The 21,922-nt window shown below is 36.6% G+C and overlaps 1 protein-coding gene across 7 annotated transcripts in view; it reads left to right on the top strand.

Moving 5' to 3' along the window:
- Positions 1 to 21,922, top strand: part of RUNDC3B (RUN domain containing 3B) — a 214,786-nt gene that overhangs the window by 145,746 nt on the left and 47,118 nt on the right. For all 7 annotated transcript variants that reach the window (XM_054496949.2, XM_054496952.2, XM_054496950.2 and 4 more), the window contains one exon: positions 1,290 to 1,447. In XM_054496949.2, the coding sequence (XP_054352924.1) occupies positions 1,290 to 1,447 (158 nt within the window). The remainder of the gene's footprint in view (positions 1 to 1,289; positions 1,448 to 21,922) is intronic.

The following is a 21,922-nucleotide window of genomic DNA, read 5'->3' as shown; positions in this document are numbered from 1 at the left end:
AAGTAAAGAGATGATAAACACAAATCTAGGATATTGTTACCTTTGCAGAGGAGACAATCAAGGAAGGCATTATATTGACTTTGAAAGTATTGGTGATTAATCTAGGTGGTGGATATGTGAGTATGCTTTAATTACTAATGTTTATGAATATATATTGTTTATATTAAGCTGTATATATATGAAATATTCATTTATAAAAATTAACTTTAACTTCTGAGATTTTATTGTAGAAGAACAAACATTTGAGAATTATCAGGAAAAAATATAAAAAATAAGCTCTTGAAGAATAGTATTATCTACTCTTTACATGTATCATAAATCTAAAACAGGTGAAAGTTTATTAATGACACATGAATAGGGTAACATGTAATAGAAGAATACTTAAAAAAGATTCTAATTAATAATCCTTAGAGGAATTTGAAAGTACATTGCAACTAAAAAGAATAGAATGCCATGGGAAGAGAACAATCAGAAAACAGGAAAGAGATTTTGAAAATTAAATATATGATTTCCTGAATTCAGAAATTTAGTACAAAGGGTTCGAGGATAAATTCAATACGTTTTCCCAGAAAGCAGGGCAGAAGGACAAAGAGAAAGTAAAGAGTAAAAGGTTAAGAGATCATTCCAAGAAGTCTTATATCTATTACGTGTTTACTAATAATAATAGCTAGTAATTATACATTGTATGCAGTGTACCAGACACCGTTCTAAGCAATTTATCTGTATTGATTCATTTATTCCTTCCAACTAGGGTACTCTGATGGGTCCTACTTTTTTAGATGGTGAAACTGTGGCACAGAGAGCTTAAGTAACTTGCCCAAGGACACATAGCTGATAAGTGGTAAAACTGGAATATGACACTAGGCCGGCAGGCCTAACCAAAACATTATACTACCTCTCACTAATATATTAATGCTAAAATGTTAATGTCTATGTGTTTTTGAAAAATAATCACAAAGAAGCAACTTTCTAATTGGTCATTCTGTTTTTAGGTCTGTATTTTGAAGCTAGGAGTCATGCAATTGTTGTGAAGCTTAGAAATTACCATGTTTTAACTAAGTTTTGCCTTAAATTACAGTTTCTCAAACTTTAGAGTTTTAAATAATGGAGAATATATGTTAAATTTTTATATTCAATTAAGACAAATTTTTTACTAATTTATCAGTAATGCTTTGAAATTGTTTCATTACAATATAAATAGGAATAGCATTTAAGCTACTCAGCATTTATCTTCAGGATATGTATTAGAATTTTGCAGTTGGTATATCTTGATGATACTGGATTTCCAGGGTTACCTTGAAGAACTCTTACGACTTCGAGAGAACCAACTATCTGAATCTGTCTCCCAGAATAAAATACTACTACAAAGGATTGAAGATTCTGATCTGGCTCATAAACTGGAGAAGGAACAATTAGAATATATAATTGTGGAGCTTCAAGATCAGCTGTAAGTACAAGCCTTTTAGAAAAATGTTGGTAGTATGTAGACATTAAGACAAAATGTTGTGTTTTGATATAGGAGGCAAATTCCAAGAAATCTTATTGCCTGTTAAATTCTTTTTCACCTACACTTTTTTGAAAGTTTACTTTTGTTCTTGTTATTACAAAAGTAATCCATGTTAATTGCAGAAACTTAAAAAAATACAAGAAGAAGCTGGGTGCACTGGCTCATATCTGTAATCCCCCGCACTGGGGAGGCTGAGTTGGGCAGATTGCTTGAGCCCAGAAGTTAGAGACCAGCCTGGGTGACATGGCAAAACCTCATCTCTACTAAAAATACAAAATATTAGCTAGGCATGGTGGCATGTTTGTGGTCCCAGCTACTCAGGAGGCTGAGGCAAGAGGATCGCTTGAGTCCAGGAGGTCAAGGCTGCAGTGGGCCCTGATTGAGCCACAGCACTCCACTCTGGGTGACAGAGCAAGACTCTGTCAAAAAAAAAAAGGAATAAGATTAAGAAAATACAAGAAGAGAGTAAAAATTACCTTCAGTTGTGTTACCCAGCATAAACTGGTTATAACTTGGTGTATATTATTCCAAATGTATATGTATAATTCTTAAAGTAGTTATTGATTGACTGATTACAACTAGATGGTATTTGGACTAGTGCTACTCAAAGTATAGTGCTGGTATATTAACTGTTACTAGGTTGTACCAGAATGTCACTAAGCAGAGTTTAGGATAGCTGAGTTATTTTTTAAGAGCAAGACTTTTTTTGATGAAGAAAGCAGTATAATGAGCTACTTTCTGGTACAAGCCTCCTGTCACTGTTCAAAGCACTTGTACTAATCATATTTTGTCAGGCTTGCTTTGTTCAATTTATGGTGAAATTTTTCACATATTAATATTTAATCTTAAAAAATAATTTAAATTTTTTTATTTTGAAATAATTTCAAACTTTCAGAAAAGTTATAAGAACAGTTCAAAGAATTCCCATATGACGTTTCCTAGATTCATTATTTTCAACATTTTGCCACATTTGTCTTATAATTCTCTCCCTTCCCCTAAACACACATACATTTTTTAACCACTTGAGAGGTTGCATACATTATGGTCCTTCATTTCTTACTGCTTCAGTGTCATTCTTAAGAACTAAAATATTCTCTTATATGATCATAGTTCAGTTGTCAATTAAAGATATTTAAATTGATATGATACTTTCACCTGTAATTCATATTCCAGTTTTGTCAAAAGTCTAAATAATGTCCCTTACTACAAATTTTGTTTCTTTGGTACTGGGTCCAATTCAGGATTGTGTTTGCATATGGTTGTCAGCCACTTTAAACTTAGAACAGTTTTCAATCTTTTTCTTGCATGAGATTGATATTTCTAAAGAAAACTAGCTAGAATTCTTATAGAATGCCCCTTAATTTGTGTTTCTTTACTTTTTCCTTATGATTAGAATGAGCTTATCCATTCTTGGCTGGATTACAACATAAGTAGTTATGTTCTATTGGGGATGTGATACCCAGAGGCACATAGTCTGTTGAACCTTTATTAATGATACTAATTTTAATCATTTGGTTAAGGTGTTTTTCTCTTCTGTATAGTTACTGCTGTTCCTTCTGTTCCTTATAAATTAATTAACATGTAATTTATAAGTAGGTACTTTAAAAATTTCAGCTTTTATTTTGTATTCAGGAGGTATATTTGCAGGTTTGTTATGTGGATATGTTACATGATGTTGAGATTTGCAGTATGACTGATCCTGTCACCCAGATAGTGAGCATAGTACCCAATAGGTAGTTTTTCAACCCTTACCCCCCACCCTTCCTCTCCCTTCTCGTAGTCCCCCGTGTCTAATAATGCCACCTTTATGGCCATGTGTACCGATTATTTAACTACCAGCTATAAGTGAGAACATGAGGTATTTGGTTTTCTGTTTCTGCATTAATTCACTTAGGATAATGGCCTGTAGCTGCATCCATGTTGCTGCAAAGGATATGAGTTCATTCTTTTTTATGGCTGCATAGTAGTCCATGGTATTGATGTAGCACATTTTCTTTATCCAATCCACTGTGAATGAGCTCCTCGGTTGATTCTATGACTTTGCTATTGTCAATAGTGCTGTGATGAACATAGGAGTGCATGTCTATTTGGCAGACCAATTTATTTTCTTTTGGATATATACCTAGTAATGGTATTGCTGGGTTGAATGGTAATTCTGTTTTAAGTTATTTGAGAAATCTCCAAACTGCTTTCCACAGTCGCTGAACTAATTCATTCCCATCAACAGAGTGTAAGCATTCCCTTTTCTCCATAGCCTTATCAGCATCTGTTGTTTTGCAACTTTTTAATAATAGCCATCTGACTGGTGTCAGAATGGTTTTGATTTGCATTTCTCTAATTATTGTGTTGAGCATTTTTTCACATTTGTTGGTTGCTTGTATGTCTTCTTTTAAGTATCTGTTCATGTCCTTTGCCCACTTTTTACTGGGGTTATTTGTTTTTTTCTTGTTGATTTAAGTTCCTTACAGGTTCTAGATATTAGACATTTGTTGAATGCATAGTTTGTGAGTATTTTTTCCCAATCTGTAGGTTGTCTGTTTACTCTGTTGATAGTTTCTTTTGCTTTAATTAGGTCCCACTTTTCAATTTTTGTTTTTGTTGTAATTGCTTTTGAGGACTTAGTCATAAATTCTTTTCCATATGTTACATTATTCTGCATATGGCTACCCAGCTATCACAGCACCACTTATTGAATAGGGAGTCCTTTCTCCGTTGCTTATTTTTGTCAACTTTGTCAAAGATAAGATGGATTGTGGGTATGTAGCTTTATTTCTAGGTTCTCTGTTCTGTTCCATTAGACTTTGTGTCTATTTGTGTAACAGTACCATTCTGTTTTGGTTACTGTAGACTTCCTTGTAATATAATTTAAAGTCGGGTAACGTGACACCTCCAGCTTTGTTATTTTTTATTAGGATTGATTTGGCTATTTTGGTTCCATGTGAATTTTAGAATTTCTTTTCTAATTCTGTGAAAAATGATGTTGGTATTTTAATAGGGATAGCAGTCAATCATGCAATTTGTTCTGTAGGTTGGTTTGGGCAGTATGGTCATTTTCACAGTATTGATTCTTCCAATTCATGAGCATGGAATGCTTTTCCATTTGTTTATGTCATTTGTGATTTCTTTCAGCAGTGTTTTGTAGTTCTCCTTGTAGAGATCTTTCACCTAATTGCTTAGATGTATTCCCAGGTATTTTGGCATGTGTGGCTATTGTAAATGGGATTGTGTTTTTGAGGTGACTCTCAGCTTGACCATTATTGGTGTATAGAAGTACAACTGATTTTTATACATTGATTTTATACCCTGAAACTTTACTGAAGTTGTTCTTCAGTTCTAGGAGCCTGTTGATGGTCGTCAAGGATTTCTAGGTATATAATTATATCATCAGGAAAGAGAGACAATATGACTTCTCTTTTACCTATTTGGATGCTTTTTATTTCTTTCTTTTTCCTATTGCTCTGGCTAGGACTTCTAGTACTATGTTGAATAGGAGTGGCCAGAGTGGGTGTCCTTGTCTTATTCCACTTCCCAAGGGGAATGTTTCCAGCCTTTGCCCATTCAGTATGATGTTGGCTGTGTGTTTGTCATAGATGGCTCTTATTATTTTAAGATACATTCCCTCAATACCTAGTTTTTTGAGGGTTTTTATCATGAAGGGATGTTGGATTTTATTGAAAGCTTTTTCTATGTCTATTGATATGATCATATGGTTTTTGTTTTTTATTCTGTTTATGTGGTAGATCACATTTCTTGATTTGCTTATTTTGAGCCATCCTTGCATCCAGGAATAAAGTCTACTTGATCGTAGTTAACTAACTTTTAGAAGTGTTGCTAGATTTAGTTTGGTAGTGTTTTATCAAGTATCTTTGCCTCTATCTTCATTAGGGATACTGGCCTATAGTTTTCCTTTTTTGTTTTGTCTTTCATTTTGGTATCAAGATGATGCTGGCTTCCTAGAATGTGTTACAAAAGAGTTCTTCCTCCTTGGTATTTTGGAATAGTTTCAGTAGGATTGACACCAGCTCTTCTTTGTTTGTCTGGTAGAATACAACTGTGAATATATCTGGTCCAGGACTTTTCTTAGTTGGTAGGTTTCTTATTACTGTTTCAGAGCTTATTGCTCTGATCAGGTTCTCAATTTCTTCCTGGTTTAATCTTGGGAGGTTGTGTGTTTCTGGCAATTTATCAATTTCCTCTAGATTTTCTAGTTTGTGTGCATAAAACTGTTCGTAATAGTCTCTGAAGATATTTTGTATTTCTGTGGGATTGGCTGTAATGTCAACTCTGTCATTTCTCATTGTGCTTATTTGGATCTTCTTTCTTTTTTTCTTTGATAATAGCTAACAGTCTATCAATCTTGTTTATCCTTTCAAAGAAATGATGTTTGGTTTTATTGATCCTTTGAATAGGTTTTTATGTCTCAGTTTTGTTCAATTCTGCTCTGATTTCAGTTATTTCTTTTCTTCTTCTAGCTCTGGGGTTAATTTATTTTTGTTATTTTAGTTCCTCTAGGTATGAAGTCAGAGTGTTGATTTAAGATCTTTCTAACTTCTTGATGTAGACATTTAGTGATAAAAACTTTTCTCTTAACACTATTTTTGCTGCATCCCAGAGATTTTGGTATGTTGTACCTCTTTTTCATTTATTTTAAAGAATTTTTAAATTTCTGTCTTCATTGTTTACTGAAAAGTTATTCAGGTGTAAGTTGTTTGGTGCCAATGTGATTGTGTGATTTTGAGAGATTTTCTTGCTATTCACTTCAATTTTTCTTCCACTGTGGTCTACATATAAGCTTGGTATGATTTCAGGTTTTTAGAAATTTATTTGGACTTGATTTATGGCCAAGCATGTGGTCAAACTTAGAATATGTTCAGTGTGCCGATGAAAATGAAGTATATTGTGTGGTTGATGGGTAAAATATTCTTTAGATGTCTATTAGGTCCAATTGGACAAGTCAAATTTACATCCAGAGTTTGTTAAGTTTTCTGCGTTAATGATCTGTCTAATGCTGTTAATGGGGTGTTGAAGTCCACTACTATTATTGTGTGGCTAAGTCTTTTGTAGGTCTAGAAGTACTTGCTTTATGAATCTGGGTGCTCCAATGTCAGTGCGTGTGTGTGTATGTGTGTGTGCATGTGCGTGTGTGTGTGTATATATAAAAATATGTATATATATATGACAGTTAAGTCTTTTTGTTGTATCGAACTCTTTATCATTATGTAATGACCGTAATGACCTTTGTCCTTTTTTAGTGTTGTTTTCTTAAAGTATGCTTTATCCAATATAAGAATAGGACCCCCTGCTCTTTTTCGTTTTTAGTTTGCATGGTAAATCTTTCTTCATGTCTTTACTTTGAGCCTGTGGGTTTCATTATATGTGAGGTGGTTCTCTTGAAGATAGCAAGTGGTTGGGTCTTGTTCTTGCCTCTCTGTGTTTTTCAAGTGGGGCATTTAGACTATTTACATTCATGGTTAATATCACTATGTGATGTTTTGATCCTACCCTGGTGCTGTTAGCTGGTTGCTTTGTAGTCTTGATTTTGTAGTCTCGATAGGGTCTGCAGGCTATGTATTTAAGTGTGTTTTTGTGGTAGTACATATTGTTATTTCATTTCTGTGTCTACAACTCCCTCAAGGATCTCTTGCAAGACTGTTGGTAATGAATTCTCATAGTGATTGCTTGTCTGGAAAATATTATACATTTCCTTTTCTTATGAAGCTTAGTTTGGTGGGATATTAAATTCTTGACTGGTATTTCTTTTCTTTAAGAATGCTGAAAATATGTTCCCAGTCTTCTCTGGAGTGTATAGTTTCTGTTGGGAAGTCTACTGTTAGCCTGATAGGATCCCCTTTGTAAGTGATATGACCCTTTTCTGTAGCTACCTTTGAGATTTTTTCTTTCACATTTACCTGGAAAGTCTGAAGATTCTGTGTCTTGGGGGTGGTCATCTTGTATAGTATCTCATAAAGTTTCTCTGAATTTTTTTGAATTTGTATGCCAACCTGTCTAGTGAGATCAGGGAAATTTTTCAGTTCCAGAAGTTCACTTTAGTTCTTTCTTAAAATGACTATGTTGTCATTCAACTCTTAGATCATTTCACTGGCTTCCTTGAAATGGATTTCAACTTTCTTTTCAATATTGCCATCTAGATTTTGAATTCTATGTATGTCATTTCTGATACTCACTCTGGTTAGGATTCATTGCTGGGGAGCTAGTGTGATCCTTTAGAGGTAAGGAAATGCTCTGACTTTTTGAATTGCTAGAGTTCTTGTGCTAATTTCATCTCATCTGAGGGGGCTAGTGTTTCTTTTTCTTTTATAAACTGCTCACATTTGGATGGGGCTTGTTTTCATTTTCTTTTTTTTAATCCCTCGAGGGTTTGACTGTTGTGTATGTTGTGTACAGTTGGTTGGCTTTGTTTTTGGGTCTTTTCAGAGGGCCAAGGTTCTGTAGGGGTTCTTTAGTTTGGGCTAGTTTCCTCATTGGGTTTCACAGGCATTGTGTGCTAAAGGAATTTATTTTTGTTTGGTGGTGTAATTCAGGCTGTGATGCAGTAGATGGCATTTAAAAGTAAGGGCTGGCAGATATGCTTACTCAGTTATAAGCCTCCTTTGTATTTCAGTGCCTTCATAGCAGTGCTTTGGGGGAGAGAGAGATGTAGTGGTAGGGGAGATGTGGTGAGGGGAGATGTGGTTGGGGGAGATGTGGTAGGGGGTAGATATTGTTGGGGGGTAGAAGATTACCCCCTCACTAAGTCTGTTCCTGGGATTTGGGGGAACCCCTCCAATCATGGATGTCCTGCCTATGTTTCCTTAGCCCTAAGGGGGACGCTGGTTGGCTGCATACCCCCTCCTTTAGGGACCTCTCAAGCTGAAACTTAGATCACCAGAGACTCACAACTCCCTGGGGACCCACTGGTCCTCTGAGCTTGGCAGAGTCAGAGTAGGTTGTGGGATATGTCTTTGGTGGTCTGGTGATGAACTGGGTCAAGGGTAGAGGATCCCCAGGCAGGGTGTTGGTGCCACGGATTTATAGCTCGTGTGGTGCCTGCAGCCCAGGGTTTTTAGCCTTGCAAATGGCTGTGGGATCCCCCAAACAGATCTCCTTCCAGTGTCTGCCCCAGGAACAGACCTAACCAGCTAGATTTGTCCCAAGCTTTCTGTGCTGAAATTGCTGGGCTGTCCCAGGTGTTCCAGGCCATGGGGCTCCCTCAAGCAGAAGGTATGACTGGTCAACAGACTGAACCCTTCCCAGGCTGGTCTTGTGGAAGGAAGGATGCCCAGCTCTCTTGGCAGCACATGAACTCACGCCTCCCTGTTTGTGTTCTCAGAGTGGGGGCTTCCTCCTCACTAGAGCTCTAATCACAGATCCCAGTTCTGAAACCCTGGGCAGTGTACTTCAACCCTGGGAGGTTGGGACTAGGCCTCCAGCTTTGTCCTCTGGCCCCATGGGGTTGAACACCAGCTGTGCTGGGGAAGCTAAACTGCTCCCAGGTCACTGGCAAAACACTCAGGTGGGGCAGTGCAGGCTGTGTTCTGTGCACCCTCTTACAGGAATGGCCAGGCAGGTGGCTTTGAGAGGAGCTGGAAGACAAGGGGGCATGTGGATCAGCCTTGCCCAATCCCATGAGAAAGGGAGCACTACTTTCTCCTGGCTTTGCAGTCAGTAGGTGGTACAGTCACTCAGATCAAGATGGAGAGACTTAGGGGATGGGAACCTATGGTTGCATTTTGCTGTAGCTGTCTCATGTTGCACAAACCCTTCTGAGCTCTGCACAGGTTTGAGCTCTGCCTCTGCATACTCTGTGGGCAATTCCTTTGCCAACTCAAATGTCTGTGTGGGTTGTGGGATCTTTTATAGTTAGGATCCCAGAGGTGTGGTGTTCTGTAGTTCCTTCACTCCCCCCTTACTTTGGCTCTGTTCAGGACAGAGAGTTGGTCCTTGTGCTAACAGATTCTATGCAGGCTTTCCAACTTCCTTTTCAACCTTGGTGTCTGCATCGCCTCTCTCTCAACTTTCAGTGTTTTCTCTCAAACAATCTGTTTGAAATGTGATGGTTTACTTGATATTTTGGTTTCTTTTGAAGGGAGATGTGTTTCCTGGCTATATCTAATTGGCCATCTTGTCCCCTCCCTCCTAAAAACTTTCCTAGAATTGGACTCTGCAGACACTGTCCCAGTAGCAGCCCAGCTCCACTTCCTCCTTCCAGTGTTATTTTGTAACGAGATACTTTGAGACTAAGTAAATATAAAAGATGATTTTTTAAGTTAGAAAGTTTTATTAAGGAACAAAAAATTTTAATATTTTTTAGGAATTTGTATTTTGATGAAAAGAATTATGTTTACATATTTTTTTCCTCTGTTTTTTTAATGGTATTTTAAAGAGAGTTTGTCCTATGGGGCATTACTGGGTAGGGAAGAGGTTAACACCTTTCTTAACCCCTTGCTTCCATTAGCAGGGAGAAAAATATCAAGAGCCAAACAGTAGAGATTTCAGGTTATTAAAAACCAGATTTCTGGTTTTATAAAATTATAATTTTACAATTAAAATATTAAGAAGTTAATTTCATTTTTCTTTTACAAACAATACTGGTAGTTTAAATGCCTTTAACATAAAAATAATTATGAAATCACTTTATTTTTTCAAAAGAGATATTTTCATTTGAAGAATTAAATTTAAATGGATCACATTTTTCTTACTTTGGATAATTGAAAGGAAACAAAGACTTTCAAACTTTCAAGTTTGAGAAATTAATCTACCTGAGTTATGATTTTGTCATATTTCTGGATATAGGAGTGTCATTGATCTTCTTGATTTTTGCAAAGGAAGCTGTCAATTGTCTTTAATAACTTTAATTTAATACCTTTAATTTTAATTAAATATTACTGGAGCAACAAAAAAAATTATGGCCACTGATCAGAATTAGACGATTTTCTTGAGTTTAGAGGTTAAAGATTTACTTTCATATAGTATGGCTTCAATTTCTAGATAGGTATAAGGCATAAATTAGTGTCTTATAAGATTTTTTCATACAAAAACCACTTTCGAGGATACTGAACAGGAGCATAAGATACATTTCTTTGTGAATGTTCACAATTCACTACTTTATCAGAATCAGCTTTAAGAAATGCAGAACAGTTTGGATATTTTTGCAGCTATAGTGAAGGAGTGAACATGTTTTATCCTTATCTTGCTGAGATTTTTAAAAATCAACTGTCAAGAAGGCCTACAATCAAAGTTGGGCATTGAAATTTCCTTTGTTACTCCTGAGAAGATAAAAGTAGCCCTCAGAAAATTAAAATTGTAAAGGAAAAGGCCAGAGAAGGAATACTGACAGGTAGAATATGAGGCATGTAATATTTGCTTCTACATTGTGTTGATTTTTTTTCCTAGGCAATTTAAATCCTGAGTCACTTATTTTTGTGTATTTCTTGGTGATTAGATGTATTTTGAATTACTGTTAAAATGCTTTTTGATTATGTCTTTGAATACTCATAAAATCTACACATTTTGTAGTTTGGGCAACAGAGTACAAGTTAGTGTGGAGTATTACAGGAGCATTCTAAAGCTGTCTTGAAAATCAGGACTGTGCTCTACACTTTCCAGTTGTGAGGTCTTAATGTTTTGGCGCCTCTGTTTCTTCATCTATACAACAGAGATAACATACTCACTTTGTGAACCATTATGACTATTAATGGTGTTAGGTATATAAAAAAGAAGGCATTCAAAGGTTTATTCCTCTGCTTTTATATATGGAAACCTTAAAATCTCCTTCATAAATTCACTCAGGGAGATAAGTAGAAAATTAAAACCTTATGTCAAAATGCTACAGATCAAACAATGAGTTTTTACTCTATCATATTATCCCCAAGTTCCAAGAAACTCACTTTTGAGTTCTGATTTCCAAATGGCAATGGGATTAATCTTTAAAATAATAGTGTAGATTTGTATGTACCATGCATGTGAGTAAGACATATGTGTTTGCTTCTTAACAGGTATCACTTGTAACTGTAATTCTTTTTGTCAGTCATATGTTTGATGCAATACTAATTTAAAGTATTTTAAAAGGCATTGACAAAGGTATATTTGAATGATTAAGATTATGGTGGGCCAAGCACAGTGGCTCATGCCAGTAATCCCAGAGCTTTGAGAGGCCAAGGCAAGAGAATCACTTGAGGCCTGCAGTTCAAGACCAGCCTGGAAAACACAGCAAGACCCCGTCTCTACAAAATACAAAAAATTAGTTGGGTGTGGTGCTGTGTGCCTGTAGTCCTAGTTTTTTGGGAGGAACTATGATGGCATAAGTGCATTCCAGTCTGGGAAACAGAGTGAGACACTGTGTCCAAAACAAAGAGAAAAAGATTTTGGTGGGTAGAATATTTAAGTATTGAATCATTTCAATCTTCTACTATTATGATTGGTAATAATAGTATAATTTCATTGGGAGATACAGGATTATTCTAGGTTTTGGTTCTTATGGTTTTATGGAAATCTGTGTACAGCTTGCCTTTAGTTTGCTCCAGTAACTGTTTTAACTCTTATTTATATATTAAATTTTATTCAATAAAAGAAATATAAACAAGCTTAAATTGCCAATTGTACTTTGGATAAGTATATGGAAAGTATGTTAAAAGATTAAAAAATGTATTCAGTTTATGGCCTTTTCAAAACTTATTGTCATAATTATTTATGCTAATTGGTGGAAAAACTTCAGTTTTGAATTTAGTATTTTTCAGTAAACATATATTTAAATGTATACTTTGTACCTGAGATTGCCCAAGTAGTTGAGAATATCGACAACAATAAGGCATGTTCTCTTTTTACATGGGATTCAAAATCTCCTGAAGTAGTTAGATTTAACATCATCAATCACATTGTTACTTGAAGGGTGCCATATATAAGAGAGGGGTTTTGTCAACATCAGAGGTACAGACTGTCAGATAGATGATCTATTGTACAAATGATTCTTTGTAAAACATGCATTCCAACCTCAGGAATAAATAGCCATGGAACAGCATGCAAAGCTTGAACACATCTGTCATATTTAACACCAATAATTGTTTTCTATTTTGTTTTCCTCGTTAGCTGATGAATGTTTTTTCTCTTTATGGTTTGAAAGATTATGGCAACAGTGACCTGTCCTATATGGTTTCCTAGTAAAGAAACTGAAATGTCACTCATAGTGAAATATAAGTAAAGAATAATTCATTGTTAAAACTAGGCCATTGTTACAGTTGAAAAGCCAATTTAGTGTAGTTCATATTGAATACCGATGGCATGATCTATCAGCCTACAAACCGTAAGTCAGTGATACTATGCCATTCTGATGTACAAGTTTAAGATGAGTGGTATGAATCCTAACAAGAGTGCAATGACGACATTATAATGGACAGATTATGACAGTTCCTACTCATCTGGCCATGTGTACATTTTGGCAGGTAATAATTCTAATTAAAATTTAAAATTAAAATCATGTTAATATGTATTATATAATCTATTGCCCATATATGGATGAAAAATCAAGAAAATGTATCCAGAAGAGAAAAATGCCAAGCCCCAGAAGGGTAAAACCATGTTCTGTTGCACTTCCTTGGGTATTAATCGGAAATTAGATATTACAACAGGAAAGAGTAGTAATTTGATATTGATAGTATTTCCTCTGCCTGCAGAAAGAGCAAGAACGACTTTGTATTGTGGTTTGAGTGCCAGCTTACCCTCAGTATAATAGATCATAAAGTAAATTATTAAGGTTTTTGACTGCCATCCTTGACCCCTAGACAGCATCTCTGGACCCACCCAGGGCCTGGGCAACTCACTGCCCTGAAGGGAAGGACACAAGCCTGGCTGGCTTCACTATCTGCTGATCCTGGAACCCTAGGGCCTTGAGTGAACATAGGTGGTAGTCTGGTAGTGGTTGCAGCAGTGCTTGGGTGAGACCCAGTGCTGTCCTAGCTTCAGGTATGACCTAGTGCAGTCCCAGTGATGGTGGCCATAGGAGGGCTTACATCACCACACCCCCAGTTCCAGGTGGCTCAACACAGAGAGACCCTGTTTGTTTGGGAGAAAGTAAGGGAAAAGGACAATAGTCTTTTCTTGGTAATCCAGAGAATTCTTCCAGATCTTATCCAAGACCACTAAGGCAGTACCTCTACGAGTCTGCAAAAACCACAGTGTTATTGGGCTTGGGGCCCAACTCCCATTGACTACCTGGAAAGCCTTCTCAAAAAGAATGGGCACAAACATGCCCAGACTGCAAAGACTACAATAAATAGTTAACTCTTCAATGCCCCAAGACTGACAAATGTCTACAAACATCAGACCATCCAGGAAAACATGGCTTCACCAAATGACCTAAATAAATCAACATAGAGTCCTGGAGAAATAGAGATATGTGAACTTTCAGAAAGCGAATTCAAACAGCTGTTTTGAGGAAACTCAAAGAAATTAAAATAATACAGGTAAGTAATTTGGGATTCTATCATAAATTTAACAAAGAGATTGAAATAATTAAAAAGAATCAAACAGAAATTCCACAGCTGAAAAATGCAATTGATATACTGAAGAATGCATCAGAGTCTCTTAATAGCAGAATTGATCAAGCAGAAGAAAGAATTAGTGAACTCAAAGACAGGCTATTTGAAAATTCAGAGTCAGAGGAGACAAAAAAAAATAGAAAAAGAATAAAGCACACCTGCAAGATTTAGCAAATAGCCTCAAAAGGGCAAATCTAAGTCATTCACCTTGAAGAAGAGGTAGACAGAGAGATTGGGTTAGAAAGTTTATTTAAAGGGATAATAACAGAGAACATCCCAAACCTGGAGAAAGATATCAGTATTCAAATACAGGAAGGTTATAGAACATCAGGCAGATTTAACCCAAAGAAGACTACCTTGAGGCATTTAATAAACTTGCAAAGGTCAAGGATAAAGAAAGGGTCCTAAAAGCAGCAAGAGAAAAGGAACAAGTAACAGCCAAAGAGCTCCAATATGTCTGGCAGCAGACTTCTCAGTGGAAATCTTACAGGTCCAAAGAGAGTGACATCACATGTTTAAAGTACTGAAAGAAAAAAACTTATCCTAAAATAGTATATCCAATGAAAATATCCTTCAAACATGAAGGAGAAATAGACTTTCCCAGACACACAAAAGCTGAGGGATTTCATCAACACCAGACCTGTCCTACCACAAATGCTAGAGGGAGATCTTCAGTCTTCATGAAAAGGATGTTAATGAGTAAGAAGAAATTATCAGAAGGTATAAAACTCACTGGTAATAGCCACAGAAAAACAAAGACTATTATAGCACCATAACTGTGGTATGCAAACCACTCTTAAGTAAAAAGACTAAATGATGAACCAATACAAAATAACTACAAGAATTTTTCAAGACATAGTACAGTAAGACATAAAGAGAAACAAAAATGTAAAAAGCAAGGGGATAAAGTTAAAGTGTAGAGTGTTTATTACTTTTTGCTTGTGTGTGTGTGTGTGTTTATGTAATGAATGTCATCGGTTTAAAATAATGGGTTATAAGACAGAATTTGGAAGCCTGATGGTAAGTACAAATTGAAAAACATAAAACAGATACACAAAAAATAAAATGCAAGAAAACAAACCATAACACCAGAAAAAATCACTTTCACAAAAAGGAATACAGGAAGGATGAAAAGAAGAAAGAAAAGACTACAAAGCAACCAGAAAACAACAAAATGACAGGAGTAATCCCCTTCTTATAGATAACAATATTGAATGTAAAGAGACTAAACTCTCCAACGAAAAGACATAGAGTCGCTTAATGGATGAAAAAACAAGACCCAAAGATCTGTTATCTATAAGAAACACACTTTACCTATAAAGATACACACAGAATGAAAATTAAGGGATGGAAAGAGATAGTCCAAGCAAATGGAAACTGAAAAAAGAGCAGGAGTAGCTATACTTATATCAGACAAAATAGATTCCAATCCAAACTATAAGAAGAGAGAAAGAAAGTCCTTAATGATAAAGGGGCCAATTCAGTAGGGGGCTATAATATTTGTAAATATACATGCAGCCAACACTGGAGCACTCAGGTATGTAAAGCAAATATTATTAGAGCTAAACAGAGAGAGAGATCTGAGTACAATAATAGCTGGAGACTTTAACACCCCACCTTCAGCATTGGACAGATCTTTCAGATACAAAATCAACAAAGAAACATTGGACGTAATCTGCACTATAGACCAAATGGATCTCATAGATATTTACAGAACATTTCATCCAATGGCTAGAGAATACATATTCTTTTCCTTAGCACATGGATCATTCTCAAGGATGCACTCTATGTTAAGTCACAAAACAAGTCTTAAAACATTCAAAAAAATTGAAAAAATATCAAGCATCTTCTCTAACCACAATGGAATATAACTAGAAATCAATAATGAGAAATTTTTGCAAACTGTACAAACACATGGAAATTAATATACTCCTGAATGACCAGTGGGTCAGGAAGTAATTACGAAGGAAATGAAAAAGTTTATTGAAACAAATGTTAATGGAAGCACAACATATCAAAACCTATGGGATACATTGAAAGCAGTCCTGCGAGGGAACTTCATACCTATAAGTTCCTATATCAAAAAAGAAGAAAAACTTCAAATAAATAACCTAATGATGCATCTTAAAGAACTAGAAAGGCAAAAGCAAACCAAAATTGATGGAAGAAAAGAAATAATAAAGTGCAGAATAAATGAAATTGAAATGAAATGAAAACTATACAAAAGATTGATGAAAGAAAAAATTGTTTTGAAAAGATAAACAAAGTGGACAAACCCTTGCTAGACTAATGAAGAAAAAAGGGAGAAGACTCAAATAAATAAAATCAGAGATTAAAAAGAGAAGACATTACAACTGATTCTGCAGAAATTCAAAGGATCATTAGTGGCTACTATTAATAACTCTATGTAAATAAATTGGAAAATCTAGAGGAAATGGATAAATTCCTAGTTACATACAACCTACCATTATTGAACCATGAAGAAATCCAAAACCTGAACAGACCAGTAACTAGTAATGAGATTTAAACCATAATAAAAAGTGTCATAGTAAGGAAAACCCAAGGACCCAATGGCTTCACTGCTAAATTCCACCAAACACTTAAAGAAGAACTAATAGCAATCCTACTCAAACTATTTCTTTTTTTTTTATTATTATTATACTTTAGGTTTTATGGTACATGTGCGCAATGTGCAGATTAGTTACATATGTATACATGTGCCATGCTGGTGTGCTGCACCCACTAACTCGTCATCTAGCATTAGGTATATCTCCCAATGCTATCCCTCCCCCCTACCCCCACCCCACAACAGTCCCTGAAGTGTGATGTTCCCCTTCCTGTGTCCATGTGTTCTCATTGTTCATTTCCCACCTATGAGTGAGAATATGCGGTGTTTGGTTTTTTGTTCTTGCGATAGTTTACTGAGAATGATGATTTCCAATTTCATCCATGTCCCTACAAAGGACATGAACTCATCATTTTTTATGGCTGCATAGTATTCCATGGTGTATATGTGCCACATTTTCTTAATCCAGTCTATCATTGTTGGACATTTGGGTTGGTTCCAAGTCTTTGCTATTGTGAATAATGCCGCAATAAACATACGTGTGCATGTGTCTTTATAGCAGCATGATTTATAGTCCTTTGGGTATATACCCAGTAATGGGATGGCTGGGTCAAATGGAATTTCTAGTTCTAGATCCCTGAGGAATCGCCACACTGACTTCCACAAGGGTTGAACTAGTTTACAGTCCCACCAACAGTGTAAAAGTGTTCCTATTTCTCCACATCCTCTCCAACACTTGTTGTTTCCTGACTTTTTAATGATTGCCATTCTAACTGGTGTGAGATGGTATCTCATTGTGGTTTGGATTTGCATTTTTCTGATGGCCAGTGATGGTGAGCATTTTTTCATGTGTTTTTTTGGCTGCATAAATGTCTTCTTTTGAGAAGTGTCTGTTCATGTCCTTTGCCCACTTTTTGATGGGGTTCCTTGTTTTTTTCTTGTAAATTTGTTGGAGTTCATTGTAGATTCTGGATATTAGCCCTTTGTCAGATGAGTAGGTTGCGAAAATTTTCTCCCATTTTGTAGGTTGCCTGTTCACTCTGATGGTAGTTTCTTTTGCTGTGCAGAAGCTCCTTAGTTCAATTAGATCCCATTTGTCAATTTTGGCTTTTGTTGCCATTGCTTTTGGTGTTTTAGACATGAAATCCTTGCCCATGCCTACGTCCTGAATGGTAATGCCTAGGTTTTCTTCTAGGGTTATTATGGTTTTAGGTCTAACGTTTAAGTCTTTAATCTATCTTGAATTGACTTTTGTATAAGGTATAAGGAAGGGATCCAGTTTCAGCTTTCTCCATATGGCTAGCCAGTTTTCCCAGCACCATTTATTAAATAGGGAATCCTTTCCCCATTGCTTGTTTTTCTCAGGTTTGTCAAAGATCAGATAGTTGTAGATATGTGGCGTTATTTCTGAGGGCTCTGTTCTGTTCCATTGATCTATATCTCTGTTTTGGTACCAGTACCATGCTGTTTTGGTTACTGTAGCCTTGTAATATAGTTTGAAGTCAGGTAGTGTGATGCCTCCAGCTTTGTTCTTTTGGCTTAGGATTGACTTGGCGATGCGGGCTCTTTTTTGGTTCCATATGAACTTCAAAGTAGTTTTTTCCAATTCTGTGAAGAAAGTCATTGGTAGCTTGATGGGGATGGCATTGAATCTGTAAATTACCTTGGGCAGTGTGGCCATTTTCACGATATTGATTCTTCCTACCCATGAGCATGGAATGTTCTTCCATTTGTTTGTATCCTCTTTTATTTCCTTGAGCAGTGGTTTGTAGTTCTCCTTGAAGAGGGCCTTCACATCCCTTGTAAGTGGGATTCCTAGGTATTTTATTCTCTTTGAAGCAATTGTGAATGGGAGTTCACTCATGATTTGGCTCTCTGTTTGTCTGTTGTTGGTGTATAAGAATGCTTGTGATTTTTGCACATTGATTTTGTATCCTGAGACTTTGCTGAAGTTGCTTATCAGCTTAAGGAGATTTTGGGCTGAGACAATGGGGTTTTCTAGATATACAATCATGTCGTCTGCAAACAGGGACAATTTGACTTCCTTTTTTCCTAATTGAATACCCTTTATTTCCTTCTCCTGCCTAATTGCCCTGGCCAGAACTTCCAACACTATGTTGAATAGAAGTGGTGAGAGAGGGCATCCCTGTCTTGTGCCAGTTTTCAAAGGGAATGCTTCCAGTTTTTGCTCATTCAGTATGATATTGGCTGTGGGTTTGTCATAGATGGCTCTTATTATTTTGAGATATGTCCCATCAATACCTAATTTATTGAGAGTTTTTAGCATGAAGGGTTGTTGAATTTTGTCAAAGGCCTTTTCTGCATCTATTGAGATAATCATGTGGTTTTTGTCTTTGGTTCTGTTTATATGCTGGATTACATTTATTGATTTGCATATATTGAACCAGCCTTGCATCCCAGGGATGAAGCCCACTTGATCATGGTGGATAAGCTTTTTGATGTGCTGCTGGATTCGGTTTGCCAGTATTTTACTAAGGATTTTTGCATCAATGTTCATCAAGGATATTGGTCTAAAATTCTCTTTTTTGGTTGTGTCTCTGACCGGCTTTGGTATCGGGATGATGCTGGCCTCATAAAATGAGTTAGGGAGGATTCCCTCTTTTTCTATTGATTGGAATAGTTTCAGAAGGAATGGCACCATTTCCTCCTTGTACCTCTGGTAGAATTCGGCTGTGAACCCATCTGGTCCTGGACTTTTTTTGGTTGGTAAGCTATTGATTATTGCCACAATTTAAGCTCCTGTTATTGGTCTATTCAGAGATTCAACTTCTTCCTGGTTTAGTCTTGGGATGGTGTATGTGTTGAGGAATTTATCCATTTCTTCTACATTTTCTAGTTTATTTGCGTAGAGGTGTTCGTAGTATTCTCTGATGGTAATTTGTATTTCTGTGGGATCGGTGGTGATATCCCCTTTATCATTTTTTATTGCATCTATTTGATTCTTCTCTCTTTTTTCTTTATTAATCTTGCTAGCGGTCTATCAATTTTGTTGATCCTTTCAAAAAACCAGCTCCTGGATTCATTAATTTTTTGAAGGGGTTTTTGTGTCTCTATTTCCTTCAGTTCTGCTCTGATTTTAGTTATTTCTTGCCTTCTGCTAGCTTTTGAATGTGTTTGCTCTTGTTTTTCTAGTTCTTTTAATTGTGCTGTTAGGGTGTCAATTTTGGATCTTTCCTGCTTTCTCTTATGGGTATTTAGTGCTATAAATTTCCCTCTACACACTGCTTTGAATGCATCCCAGAGATTCTGGGATGTTGTGTCTTGGTTCTCGTTGGTTTCAAAGAACATCTTTATTTCTGCCTTCATTTCATTATGTACCCAGTAGTCATTCAGGAGCAGGTTGTTCAGTTTCCATGTAGTTGAGCGGTTTCGAGTGAGATTCTTAATCCTGAGTTCTAGTTTGATTGCACTGTGATCTGAGAGATAGTTTTTTAGAATTTCTGTTCTTTTACATTTACTGAGGAGAGCTTTACTTCCGAGTATGTGGTCAATTTTGGAATAGGTGTGGTGTGGTGCTGAAAAAAATGTATATTCTGTTGATTTGGGGTGGAGAGTTCTGTAGATGTCTATTAGGTCCACTTGCTGCAGAGCTGAGTTCAATTCCTGGGTATCCTTGTTGACTTTCTGTCTCGTTGATCTGTCTAATGTTGACAGTGGGGTGTTAAAGTCTCCCATTATTAATGTGTGGGAGTCCAAGTCTCTTTGTAGGTCACTCAGGACTTGCTTTATGAATCTGGGTGCTCCTGTATTGGGTGCATATATATTTAGGATAGTTAGCTCTTCTTGTTAAATTGATCCCTTTACCATTATGTAATGGCCTTCTTTGTCTCTTTTGATCTTTGTTGGTATGAAGTCTGTTTTATCAGAGACTAGGATTGCAACCCCTGCCTTTTTATGTTTTCCATTTGCTTGGTAGATCTTCCTCCATCTTTTTATTTTGAGCCTATGTGTGTCTCTGCACATGAGATGGGTTTCCTGAATACAGCACACTGATGGGTCTTGAGTCTTTATCCAATTTGCCAGTCTGTGTCTTTTAATTGGAGCATTTAGTCCATTTACATTTGAGGTTAATATTGTTATGTGTGAATTTGATCCTGTCATTATGATGTTAGCTGGTTATTTTGCTCGTTAGTTGATGCAGTCTCTTCCTAGTCTCAATGGTCTTTACATTTTGGCATGATTTTGCAGTGGCTGTACCGGTTGTGCCTTTCCATGTTTAGCGCTTCCTTCAGGAGCTCTTTTAGGGCAGGCCTGGTGGTGACAAAATCTCTGAGCATTTGCTTGTCTGTAAAGTATTTTATTTCTCCTTCACTTATGAAGCTTAGTTTGGCTGGATATGAAATTCTGGGTGGAAAATTCTTTTCTTTAAGAATGTTGAATATTGGCCCCCACTCTCTTCTGGCTTGTAGGGTTTCTGCCGAGAGATCTGCTGTTAGTCTGATGGGCTTCCCTTTGAGGGCAACCCGACCTTTCTCTCTGGCTGCCGTTAACATTTTTTCCTTCATTTCAACTTTGGTGAATCTGACAATTATGTGTCTTGGAGTTGCTCTTCTCAAGGAGTATCTTTGTGGCGTTCTCTGTATTTCCTGAATCTGAATGTTGGCCTGCCTTGCTAGACTGGGGAAGTTCTCCTGGAGAATATCCTGCAGAGTGTTTTCCAACTTGTTTCCATTCTCCCTGTCACTTTCAGGTACACCAATCAGACGTAGATTTGGTCTTTTCACATAGTCCCACATTTCTTGGAGGCTTTGCTCGTTTCTTTTTATTCTTTTTTCTCTAAACTTCCCTTCTCGCTTCATTTCATTCATTTCATCTTCCATGGCTGATACCCTTTCTTCCATTTGATTGCATCAGCTCCTGAGGCTTCTGCATTCTTCACGTAGTTCTCGAGCCTTGGTTTTCAGCTCCATCAGCTCCTTTAAGCACTTCTCTGTATTGGTTATTCTAGTTATACATTCTTCTAAATTTTTTTCAAAGTTTTCAACTTCTTTGCCTTTGGTTTGAATATCCTCCCATAGCTCGGAGTAATTTGATCATCTGAAGCCTTCTTCTCTCAGCTCGTCAAAGTCATTCTCCGTCCAGCTTTGTTCCGTTGCTGGTGAGGAACTGCGTTCCTTTGGAGGAGGAGAGGCGCTCTGCTTTTTAGAGTTTCCAGTTTTTCTGCTCTGTTTTTTCCCCATCTTTGTGGTTTTATCTAGTTTTGGTCTTTGATGATGGTGATGTACAGATGGGTTTTTGGTGTGGATGTCCTTTCTGTTAGTTTTCCTTCTAACAGACAGGACCCTCAGCTGCAGG

Source organism: Pongo pygmaeus, chromosome 6 (genome assembly GCF_028885625.2).
Source record: "Pongo pygmaeus isolate AG05252 chromosome 6, NHGRI_mPonPyg2-v2.0_pri, whole genome shotgun sequence".
NCBI classification, from domain to species: Eukaryota; Metazoa; Chordata; class Mammalia; order Primates; family Hominidae; genus Pongo; species Pongo pygmaeus.
The sequence above is the reverse complement of the archived record's forward strand: the minus strand, read 5'-3'. Positions and strand labels throughout refer to the sequence as shown.